At 37.9% G+C, this 12,314-nt stretch overlaps 1 protein-coding gene across 4 annotated transcripts in view; it reads right to left on the bottom strand.

The window, feature by feature from the left end:
• Positions 1-12,314, bottom strand: part of PHKB (phosphorylase kinase regulatory subunit beta) — a 237,259-nt gene that overhangs the window by 74,268 nt on the left and 150,677 nt on the right. For all 4 annotated transcript variants that reach the window (XM_050773864.1, XM_050773863.1, XM_050773865.1 and 1 more), the window contains one exon: positions 4,933-5,027. In XM_050773864.1, coding sequence (XP_050629821.1) covers positions 4,933-5,027 — 95 coding nt within the window. The remainder of the gene's footprint in view (positions 1-4,932; positions 5,028-12,314) is intronic.

The following is a 12,314-nucleotide window of genomic DNA, read 5'->3' on the forward strand; positions in this document are numbered from 1 at the left end:
GAAAAATCTGTTTCTCTCACCAGAGGACTGGGAAATGGAAAGCACAACAGAGACCAAGTGGGGAGCTCTAATCTCAGCTCTTCAACTGAGATACCAGTTGGCCCATCTGTCTTCAGCAGCAACTTCAAAGTCCTGGTGAGCCAACCCAACCTCTGCTTCACAACCAGAGCACTAATGGGCCAACATATTTGCAGCATCAACAAAGAAGCCCCAGGGAGCTTCCTGACTCCACAGTGCTCTACTACTCAGGTACCCTTGGGCAGTCCAATTCACCTGCAGGGGTTTCAAAGCAATGACAGTCCTACTCAACCCCTGCTCCACACCAGGGGCAACAGCAATTAGGCTGATCCTCCCATGTCAGCTGAGCCGGGTAGCTTCTGGCCCTCCACCCAGTGGCATAAGGAGACTTAGGACAAGAAGAAATGGGGCATTACCTGTAGAGGAACACAAATTTGAACTGACAGGGAATTTCTCATTTGAAACTACAGAAGCCAGAGGAAGTGGCACAATATTTCTTACTGCTGAAATAAAACAATTGTTAACTAGCAATCCTATATCCAACGTAACTACCCTTCAGGAATGAAGGTGAAATAAAGATATTCTCAGACAAAGAAAAACTAAGAAATTTGTTGCTAGCACACCTACCCATAGATAATGTCTAAAGGAAGGTCTCCAAACAGAAAGAAAATAACAGAAGAAGGCTGGGACATTCAGATCGGAAAGAACATGAAATGGCAAAAACTGAGGTCAGCACAATAGACTATCCTTCATCCCATGAACTTCTTCAATCAAAGTTTATGGTTGAAGCAAAAATTTTCACAAAATTTGATGTGCTGCTCAAAGAAGACAGAGGAAATATTTTTAAAAATTATGTTTAAGAAATGAAAAAGGTAAGGGAAACTAATGGAAGAAGTAAGGTTTCTATAATTCACTTAAAGTGGCAAAATGATACCACTACACTTTTGATAACTTATGAATGTATACAGTAATTCCTAGAGCAACCAACTAACGAAAATTTAAAAAGTGATATATGAAAAAACATTATAAATGAACATTATGAATAAATTAAAGTGGAATTCTAAAAAATGTTCAAATAACCTGCAGGATTTTCTTCAATGTGTGAATGGTTAAACAAACTAAGGTACCACCATACCATGGCGTACAACTCAGCAATAAAAAGAAACAAACTATGTGATATGGTTTTGATCTATGTTCCCACCCAAATTTCATGTCTAGCTGTAATCTCCAGTGTTGAAGGTAGGGACTGGTGGGATGTGGTTGGATCATGGAAGAGGAGTTCTCAAGAATGGTAGCACCATTCCCCCTTGGTACTGCATAGTGAGTTCTCACAAGATCTGGTTGTTTAAAAGTGTGTAGGCCCTCCCCCTCACTCTCCTGCTCCTGCCATATAAGATGCCTTTTCCTGATTTGCCTTCCTCCATAAGTAAAACCTCCCTGAGGCCTCCCCAAAAGCCTGGAAGTTGCTATGCTTCCTGTACAGTCTGCAGAACCATGAGCCAATTAAACCTCTTTTCTTTATAAATCACCCAGTCTCAGGTATTTCTTTATAGCAGTTGAGAATGGACTAATACACTGTTGATACATGCAACAACTTGGATGAATCTCATGGAAATTATGTTGAGTGAAAAAAGCCAATCCCAAAAGGTTAGGTACAGTTCAATTTTTATAACACCCCTAAAATGACAAATTTATAAAATAAAGAACATATTAGTAGTTGCAAGGGGTTAAGAATTAGGGTGAAGGAAGTGGGTATGATTATAAAGGAGTAACACAAGGAAGCCTTATGGTGATATGGGATGGTACAATTAAGTATCTTGACCATGACGGTGGTTACACAAAATTACACAAAATTTTAATAAAATGCAATTAATGTAAAATATAGTCAAAAATAAAGAAACAGAAAACATTTGAGAAAAACTAAGAGACTCACAAGATGATAAGAGTGTTTTGCATGCCTGAGGCCTTGGGCCACTGTATACCAGTTTGTCCAGAGAGTTTGCACTAACAATGTGATTTACAGTGAACATCTGGGTTTTCCCTGTGGGGCTGGTGCTTAAACAATTGAGATGCTGCATGCCTACATAACTGACCTTTAGTAAAAACTATACACAACAAAGCTTGAGCAAGCTTCCCTGGTTGGCAACACTATGCATGTGTTGACACATACTCACTAGAGTAATTAAGTGCATCTCACTTGACTCCACTGGAAGAAGACACTTGGAAGCCTGTGCCGAAGTTCCTCAGGACTTGCCCCATGTGCCTTTTCCCTTTGCCGATTTTATTCTGTATCCTTTCACAGTAATCACCCCTAAGTGTAAGTGTAACAGCTTCTAAGTTCTGTGAGTCCTCTAGTGAATTACAGTGGCTGAGGGTAGTCATGGGATCCCTGACATACCTTCTTTCAAGGGTAAGCACTTCTACCATTTTCAGAAACTGCTTGGACTTTACTACTCCCTATTTACTTTCCTAACTTGTGGCAGGGTTTAAAGCACCTAGTGAATTCCCACAGATCAGTTAGTTACAAAATCTCACCTGTTCAATCATGACTAAGTGGCTACTGACACCAACATTTCAAACAGAGGGCTGCACATCTAGAGATATGTCTGACCCCTCTATTTCATCAGTCTACTTCGCCCAGCCCCGGGAACAGACATGGGCATGCCAGGTCTTGCCTACTGCTTAAAATGGCTGAAAAAGTGGCAAGGCAGCTTCAATATTTTATATATCACCACAACCACGTGGCAACATATCCACTCCCAGTAGTTTTCTGCTGCAAATATCCCCATCACCTCCCTCTCAGAAACTGTATACAACACTGCACAGAGGTATTCTGCCATGTGGCTACAGGAGAAGAACATTTCTCTTAGCTAGGATGTGGCTCCACTTGGGAGGCATGATACAGATAATTCAGTAGCAGCAGTGCAAAGTAATTTTGACATAAAACCTACCTGCAGAGTGAATTCTCTTTAAAATTCACTCTCAGTCACTCACATCCTGATAAGCTTTCTTGAGCAGGAGAGAAAGAGTTGCAAGCAGTATGTTGTACACCAAAATTTACACATAACCCACAGCCATCATTATATGTGTCAAGCATGAAACAACTGTTTAAATTGATGATTTTGTTAGCCAAATGCCTATGAAATGCTTTGATGTTCTCTGGCTCCTGTCCGCACACCTCAAATCTGTGACCTATTAATTTATTTTCTAAGAAAAGGCTTTGAGGTTTTGTCACTCTAGAGAAGTGGGTCACACATGTGAAATACTATTTAAGTGATACATATTAGTCTTAAAATGGCTCAGTCCCAGCACTGGTAACATGAAGTTGGATAAATTCCCTATTTTGCCATGTCTTCAAGTAAAATGGTGTATTTCAAATCGGTACAGACTGTACACTTGCACTGCACCTACAAACACTTGTTTTGTTGACATGACACAGTCTGAATCCATAGCTACTAAATGCAAAAATTTAAAACCGATTCCTTCCCCAACACGTCACCAAGTGCTGAGAACAACTCTGCCAATTGTACCAACATAAGCAATAACTAAGATAAAGGCCAAATCCCCTCTTACATAAGGAGCTAACAGGCCAGTGAGAAACTTCCATCACATATTAACACAGGAATTTTATGTTCTTGAGAAAACCATAGCATTTATTTACAAGTCTCTCAAATAGCTTCTCATCCATAAATAACTCAGAATCATTACATGTTTTGCTGAAGACCAGCAAAAGAGTCAGAGAAACAGTGCAATACAATCTAATGGGGCCGTTGGCTCTCCCTTTCTCTTATGAAAACAAGCACTTATTGCTCTGTGTGTGTGTGTGTGTGTGTGTGTGTGTGTAAAATATGTATTTTTTTAAATATAAGGAACATTTCCATTTGTAAGATTATCTTCTGTAAGTGTTGATACCAATCTTATTAAATGCATGTTCACTGCTTAGAATCCAAGGCACACATGCAGGTTCATTCCCTTTCTCCTCAGGCAGTTTCCGCAATCCACAACATTCTCATTTTAACAGTCCTCATTACTGGTATCATTTAATACTTGAGGGTTTGCTCAAGTCACTATCAATCTTGCTGATCCTACAAACACTTATTTTGTTGACACAACACAGTCTGAATCCATAGCTACTAAATGTAAAAATTGTATTTTATTTATTTATTTATTTTTTTGTTGTTGTTGTTGAGATGGAGTCTTGCTCTGTCGCCCAGGCTGGAGTGCTGTGGCTGGATCTCAGCTCACTGCAAGCTCCGCCTCCCGGGTTTACGCCATTCTCCTGCCTCAGCCTCCCAAGTAGCTGGGACTACAGGCGCCTGCCACCTCGCCCGGCTAGTTTTTTGTATTTTTTTAGTAGAGACAGGGTTTCACTGTGTTCGCCAGGATGGTCTCGATCTCCTGACCTTGTGATCCGCCCGCCTCGGCCTCCCAAAGTGCTGGGATTACAGGCTTGAGCCAACGCACCCGGCCAAAAATTGTAAAAGTATTCCTTCCCCAACACGTCACCAAGTCGCTGTTGCTGTAACAACTCTGTCAGTCACTCAGCATTGTCATGGAGCCACAGTGCAGGGGAGACATCAAGCACAGGACTTTCGGGGGATCCCACTCCCTTCGATCACTGGTCCTCCTGCCACCCAGATGCACTGCTTCTTCTCAAAGACACTTGACACCTTAAACTCAATATTCTGAAGATGGAAATGTTTACCTGGAAGGCACTTCGTCGGACCCATCTGAAACACACTTCCTCATTAACAAATAGCCCTTTACCACAAGAAAATCTTAACTAACCAGAAGAGGGAGAAACCTTTCCTTCAGAAGGAACAACAAAAACCTATTCAGAACAAAAATATACTCTTCAATTAAGCTTAAATGTCTCTGGGCAAGTCTAAATTAAGAAATACAATATCTCTTTACCTGATTGGAAAACCTCATGCTCACGTTACGTTGATCTTTTAGTGGGACATAGCGCTGCACAGGATCAATGTCTTTAGGACTGATTAGTTCATCAGCTGAAAAAAAGAAGGGGAATGACATTACTGAAAATGCATTTGCATAACACTATAAACCAACTAGACTTTTAGAAAACACTCCAACAAGAGCAGAATATACATTTTTCTCAGTGTACATGAAACATCCTCCACCAGGATATACCACATACTAGGCCATAAAATAAGCCTCAATATATAGAAAAGGACTGAAATCATAAAAAGTATATTGTCTGACCACAAGGGAATGAAATCAGGAATCAATAACAGAAAGAAATCTTATAAATTCACACATACGTGGAAATGAAAACATACTACTAAATAACTAATGGGTCAAATAATAAATCAAAAGGGAAATGAGAAAATATATTCTAATATACTTTCTGAGGAGATTAATGAAAATAAAGACAAACACCAAAATCAATGGGATGTGGGTAAAACAATGCTCAGAGAAAAAATTATAGCTATAAAGTCCTATATTAAACAGAAGAAAAATCTCAAATCAACAACCTATTTTTCCACCTTAAGACAGTGGATGAGACGGCTGGGCGCGGTGGCTCATGCCTGTAATCCCAGCACTTTGGGAGGCCGAGGTGGGCAGATCACAAGGTCAGGAGTTCCAGACCAGCCTGGCCAACGTGGTGAAATCCCATCTCTACTAAAAATACAAAAAAAAAAAAAAAAAAAAAAAATTAGCTGGGCGTGGTGGTGTGCACCTGTAATCCCAGCTACTCAGGAGGCTGAGGCAGGAGAATCACTTGAATCCAGGAGGCGGAAGTTGCAGTGAGCCAAGATTGTGTCACTGTACTACAGCCTGGGCAATAGAGAGAGACTCTGTCTCAAAAAAAAAAAGACAGTGGATGAAAAAGAGCAAACTAAATCAAAAGCAACAGAAGGAAGGAAATAATAAAGATTAGAGTGGAAATTAATGAAACAAAGTATAGAAAAACAATACAGAATCAAGGAAATCAAAAGCTCAATAAAACTTGCAAACCTTTAGCTAGATTGACCAAGAAGAGAGAAGACTCAAATTACTAAATCAAGAATGCAAGAAAGAACAGAGATATAGATCAATGGAACAGAACAGAGTCCTCAGAAATAATACCACACATCTACAGCCATCTGATCTTTGACAAACCTGACAAAAACGAGAAATGGGGAAAGGATTCCCTATCTAATAAATGGTGCTAGGAAAATTGGCTAGCCATAAGTAGAAAGCTGAAACTGGATCCTTTCCTTACTCCTTATATGAAAATTAATTCAAGATGGATTAGAGACTTAAATATTACACCTAAAACCATAAAAACCCTAGAAGAAAACCTAGGGAATCCATTCAGGACATAGGCATGGGCTAGGACTTCATGTCTAAAACACCAAAAGCAACGGCAACAAAAGCCAAAATTGACAAATGGGATCTAATTAAACTAAAGAGCTTCTACACAGCAAAAGAAACTACCATCAGAGTGAACAGGCAACCTACAGAATGGGAGAAAATGTTTGCAATCTACTCATCTGACAAAGGGCTAATATCCAGAACCTATAAAGAACTCAAACAAATTTACAAGAAAAAAACAACCCATCAAAAAGTGGGCAAAGGATATGAATAGACACTTCTCAAAAGAAGACATTCATACAGCCAACAGACAGATGAAAAAATGCTCATCATCACTGGCCATCAGAGAAATGCAAATCAAAACCACAATGAGATACCATCTCACACCAGTTAGAATGGCAATCATTAAAAAAATCAGGAAACAACAGGTGCTGGAGAGGATGTGGAGAAATAGGAATACTTTTACACTGTTGGTGGGACTGTAAACTAGTTCAACCATTGTGGAAGACAGTGTGGTGATTCCTCAAGGATCTAGAACTAGAAATACCATTTGACCCAGCCATCCCATTACTGGGGATATACCCAAAGGATTATAGGTCATGCTGCTATAAAGACACATGCACACGTATGTTTATTGCGGCACTATTCACAATAGCAAAGACTTGGAATCAACCCAAATGTCCATCAGTGACAGATTGGATTAAGAAAATGTGGCACATATACACCATGGAATACTATGCAGCCATAAAAAAGGATGAGTTTGTGTCCTTTGTAGGGACATGGATGCAGCTGGAAACCATCATTCTCAGCAAATATCGCAAGAACAGAAAACCAAATACCACATGTTCTCACTCATAGGTGGGAACTGAACAATGAGATCACTTGGATACAGGAAGGGGAGTATCACACACCGGGTCCTATTGTGGGGAGGGGGTAGGGGGAGGGATGGCATTGGGAGTTATACCTGATGTAAATGATGAGTTAATGGGTGCAGCACACCAACATGGCACAGGTATATATATATAACAAACCTGCACATTGTGCACATGTACCCTAGAACTTAAAGTATAATAAAAAAAAAAAAAGAAAAAAGAATGCAAGAAAGAAACATTACTAGAGAACTAAAGGATTATAAGAGAATAATATCATATCAAATATATGTCATCAAATTAGATAACCTAGATGAAATGGATGAATTATTCCCAGAAAGACACAAACTACCAAAACTGACCCAAGAAGGAATACAAAATCTAAACAGATTTGTAAAAAGTACATAAAGTGATTGAAACTTCACACACACACACACACACACAAACACAGCTCAAGACTAGATGTCATCACTGGTGCATTCTACCAAGCAGTTAAAGAAAAATTAAAACCAACCTTTCACAAACTGTGCTCCCCCTCCCAAAAAAGAGGGAACACCTCCCAACTCATTCTAAGAGGTCAATATTATTCTAATACCAAAATCAAAGTATCACAAGAAAATTACAAAGCAAAATCTGTTTTACAGACACAAAAATCCTCAGCAAAATACTAGCAAACCAAATCCAGTAACATAAAGAAGGGATGACACATCATAACCAAGTAGAATCTATCCCACAAATGCAAGGATGGCTTAACAACACAAAGTCAATTACTAATAGACCCTACCAACAAAATAAAGAAGAAAACACTATATGATCACTTCCACAGACTGAGAAAATGCATTTGACAAAATTCAACATCCTTGAATAAAAACATTCAACAAAGTAGGAACAGAATAAAATGTATTCAACCAAATAAAGGGCATCTATGAAAAAGCTACAGCTAATATCACACTCAATGGTAAAAGACTAAATGCTTTTCCCCCAAAGTTCAGGAATAAGACAAGGATGTTCACTCTCACCACTTCTATTCAACATTGAACTGGAGGTTCCAGCCAGGGAAATTGGGAAAGAAAAAGTAATAAAAAGTATCAGATTGGAAAGGAAAAAAGCTATGGTAGTTAATAGTGTGGTATTAGCATAAGAATAGACACAGAAATAGAATACAGAGTCCAAAAATAAACCCTTGCATATATAGTCAACTGATTTTTGACAAGGGTGTCAAAACAATTCAGTAGGGAGAGAAAGGATTTTTCTTTGTTTTGTTTTGAGACAGAGTCTTGCTCTGCTATCCAGGTGGAGTGCAGTGGCACAATCTCAACTTACTGCAACTTTCGCCTCCCAGGTTCTTCTGGTGCCTCAGTTTCCTGAGTAGCTGGGATTACAGGCATTTACCATCATGCCTGGCTAATTTTTGTGTTTTTTGTAGAGACAGGGTTTTGCCATGTTGGCCAGGCTGGTCTTAACTCTTGGCCTCAAGCCTCAGCCTCCCAAAGTCTTGGGATTACATGCGTGAGTCACTATGCCCAGCCAAAAAATGTTTTTTTTAATTGACAAATAGTGCAGAGACAATTGGATATTCAAATGCAAAAGAATGAAGCTGGACCTTTTCCTCACACCACATATAAATATCAACTCAAAATAGATCCAAGAGTTAAATGTAAGAGTTAAAACAATAAAACTGTTAGAAGAAATTATAGGAGTAAGTCTTTGTGACTGATTTAGACAAAACTATGACATCACAACAAAAGTGATAAAAGAAGAGATAAACTGGAGTTCATCAAAATTATAACTTTTATGTGCCGCAAAAGATCCATCAAGAAAGTGAAATAACAGCCTGAAGAACGGTGAGAAAACATTCACAAATCAGGTATCTTGTAAGGGATTTAAACCTAGAAGATATAAAAAACTCATAACAACACAATAATAAAAATTTAAAAACCCAATTAAAAAATAGCCACAGTGTCTACATAGGCATTTCTCCAAAGAAGATATACAAATTACCAATAAGCACATGAAAAAATGCTCAACATTAGTCATTTGGGAAATGCTAACCAAAACCACAATGAGGTATCACTTTGTATCACTTTATATCTATTAGGAAGGCTACAATTGAAAAAGGAAAATAGGTAAGAACAAGTGTTGGCAAAGACGTAGAGAAATAGAAACCCTCACATAGTGTTGATGGGAAAGCAAAATGATACAGCAGCTTTGGAAAACAGTCTGGAAGTTGCTCAAAATGTTAAATGTAAGAATTAGCATAGACCCAGTAATTACATGCCTAGGTATACACCCAAGAGAAATGAAAAATATGTCAAACAATAATTTTATATAAAGTCTATAGCAGCATTATTCATAACAGCTAAGAAGTGGAAACAACCCAAATGTTCATTTGCTGATGATATGGGTAAATAAAATGTAACGTATACATACAATGGAATATTGTTCCGCCATAAAAAGAATGAATTGCTGAAACATGCTACAACATGGATAAACCTTGAAAATACCACGTTAAGTGAAAGAAGCCAGACTCAAAAGTCCACATTATCAGTTTTGAGTTATATGAAATGTCCCAAATAGGCAAATCTATAGAATTAGACAGTAGGCTAGCCATTGCCTAGTGCTGGGTGAAAGGGTGAAGTGATGAGAGGGAAATGAGGAGTGACTGCTACTGGGCATGAGGTTTTTTTGGCAGGAAGATGATGAAAACATTGTAAAACTGATTGCAGTGATGGTTGCACAACTCTATAAACATATCAAAAATCACTGAATTGTAAACTTTAAATAGGTAAAATATATGGTATGTAAATCATATCTCAATAAAGCTATTTTAAAAATAATAGGAAAGAAGTCAGTTAGATTTCTTTCAGAAAAATAAAGGAAAGAAATCAGTTTGTTAAGAAGCAGTGTTTCCTGATACAAAATTCTAAAAGAGATTTCTGAGAAGGGGCGTTCTTTTTTTATGGGGCAATGACCAACATGAAGGCAACGTTCTCAATTGCTGTTGCACTGTAAAAATGGAAGCCCTTTTAACATGGTAGTTCCTTATGGCAACTTTTGATAATATCCAAGGATATAACATGGACGGAAATTTAGAGTGAAAGGCAGTGGGGAGGAAGGCACTAAGTCTGTGGTTCTCTGCTGCCTTCTGTTGTAACACACTTGAAGGATACCCATCAGCACCAGAGACTCACTCACTACAGCAGGATTTCTCCATGGGCCTGGAAGAGAATATACGGGGGAGAGGTGGTGGTGGTAGGAAAAGCCCCTGAAATGCAATTCTGCAAAACCTCCTTGGAGTGCAAGTTGTCAGTTATCTACACAAATTTACAGTGAGCATATTTTCCAACCCAGCAAGTCTGCATCTATAAAGTTATCTTAGTTATGCTCACACATGTGCAAATTAACTGATAAAAAACAACAAAAAAATCCAACTTCTAAAGTGAGTCAGCTCACTTCTTCATTTTTACTGCATGTAAGCTATAAAACATGTTCATTTCATTCTTGATCTTTGGCTCTACGCTGATCACTTAAAAACAATACTATGCTGAGTTTTGTATAAATGTACCTGTGTATAATACTTACTAAAAAGATAACAGTTCATTTTCCATAGCTTTTTATATATTGCTTTTAGGTAGTGAATATGACAGAGCAGGGAATCAATGGTTATAAATTTCTTTGCAGCTTTAGGAATATTTCTACATTAGATTTCTATCCTGGGGTACCTTCCAGGCACATCTGCATTGTTATTTGAGACAAAATCACCAAAGGATTTTAGTGACTCTTGGAAGATCTTTTCAATAATAATTAAAGTAGTATTAATAGTAGAATAACAAGGAGGAGGAGGAAGAGCAGCAGCAGAGTCTGCCAGAGCCACCGCGGCCTCTGCAGCAGCAGCAATACCTACACAGTTATTAAGCTCCAGGCATTGTTTTAAGTATTTCACATATATTCATTCATTAATTCTCACAACAACCTTATCATTTTACAGATGATGAACCAGAGGCACCTGAGTGTTTAGGCAACTTTCTTGTGGTTGGTATACAGCAAAGCTGAGACACAGTCAGTTGGCTTCCAGAGTCTGGGCTCTTAATCACATAGTAATCCTGCCCTTTAAGAACACTGACATTCTACACTACATAGGTGAAAATAATACCAGAAGGAGGATGAAATAAAAAAAACTATTCAGACATGTTGCATTTTTCCTATCTAAATCAAGTTGCATAATACCAATGTTCTCCTTTCTCTCTGAAAAAAATATACTTTTTAAAAATTTAAACCAAATCAATAAAAGAAGCAGATATCAACATAAAATTTTAATGTATTAATTTCAGTTTAGCTCATGATACAGGGTTGATTAACACACTGATATTCTAAACAGGCAGTAAATTATTTCCCTATCTCAATTATATGATCACCAAGATGTGAAAAAATATCTAAAACCAACAAGTTTTCACTGTCATGCTATAGAAATTAAATTCTATCTTTATTACAGTATTTTGTTATTTATAAATAGTGACAGATAAATTAAGAAACCTTATATCATTGTAAAGCATAAATGCTAATCTATTAAAATTGGTAAGAATCAAATGGTTAACCAAGTCTTTCGAAAGCTTATTTCTTTGCATTTCCTTCATATTTCTCTCTTTGTGCCACACTTCTATACCTAGATTGATGTTCCCACTTATATCACGTGCTCATCTATAACCTCATAGACTGTATGCTTCTTATACATGACGCCCAGTACCTAGCACAGCCGCCAGCACCTAGTAGGCTCTCAATACACTTACAAAGCAGAATAATAAATTAGTGGGTTAGCAAATACAGAAACGCTAATTGCCATAATCATTACTTTAATTTCCATAATGGTATAAAAGTGACAAATATCATTAAAAGGTCAAGTTTATGGGCATATTTTTTCCCCACTGCATTGATTTTTATTATTCAGGAGGCAAAAATAGAGGTCTTTGTTGTTCCAATTTAATGAAACTGGTTTTCTGGTGAAGAGTGACAATCCTGAAAGAACTTGTATCCAACAAACTACAGAATATTCAAAATGAAAATAAAAGAGCGAGGGTAAGAGATCAATGGCTTTCTACATTTACAGTATAG

The sequence above is a fragment of the Macaca thibetana genome, chromosome 20 (genome assembly GCF_024542745.1).
Source record: "Macaca thibetana thibetana isolate TM-01 chromosome 20, ASM2454274v1, whole genome shotgun sequence".
Classification (NCBI taxonomy): domain Eukaryota; kingdom Metazoa; phylum Chordata; class Mammalia; order Primates; family Cercopithecidae; genus Macaca; species Macaca thibetana.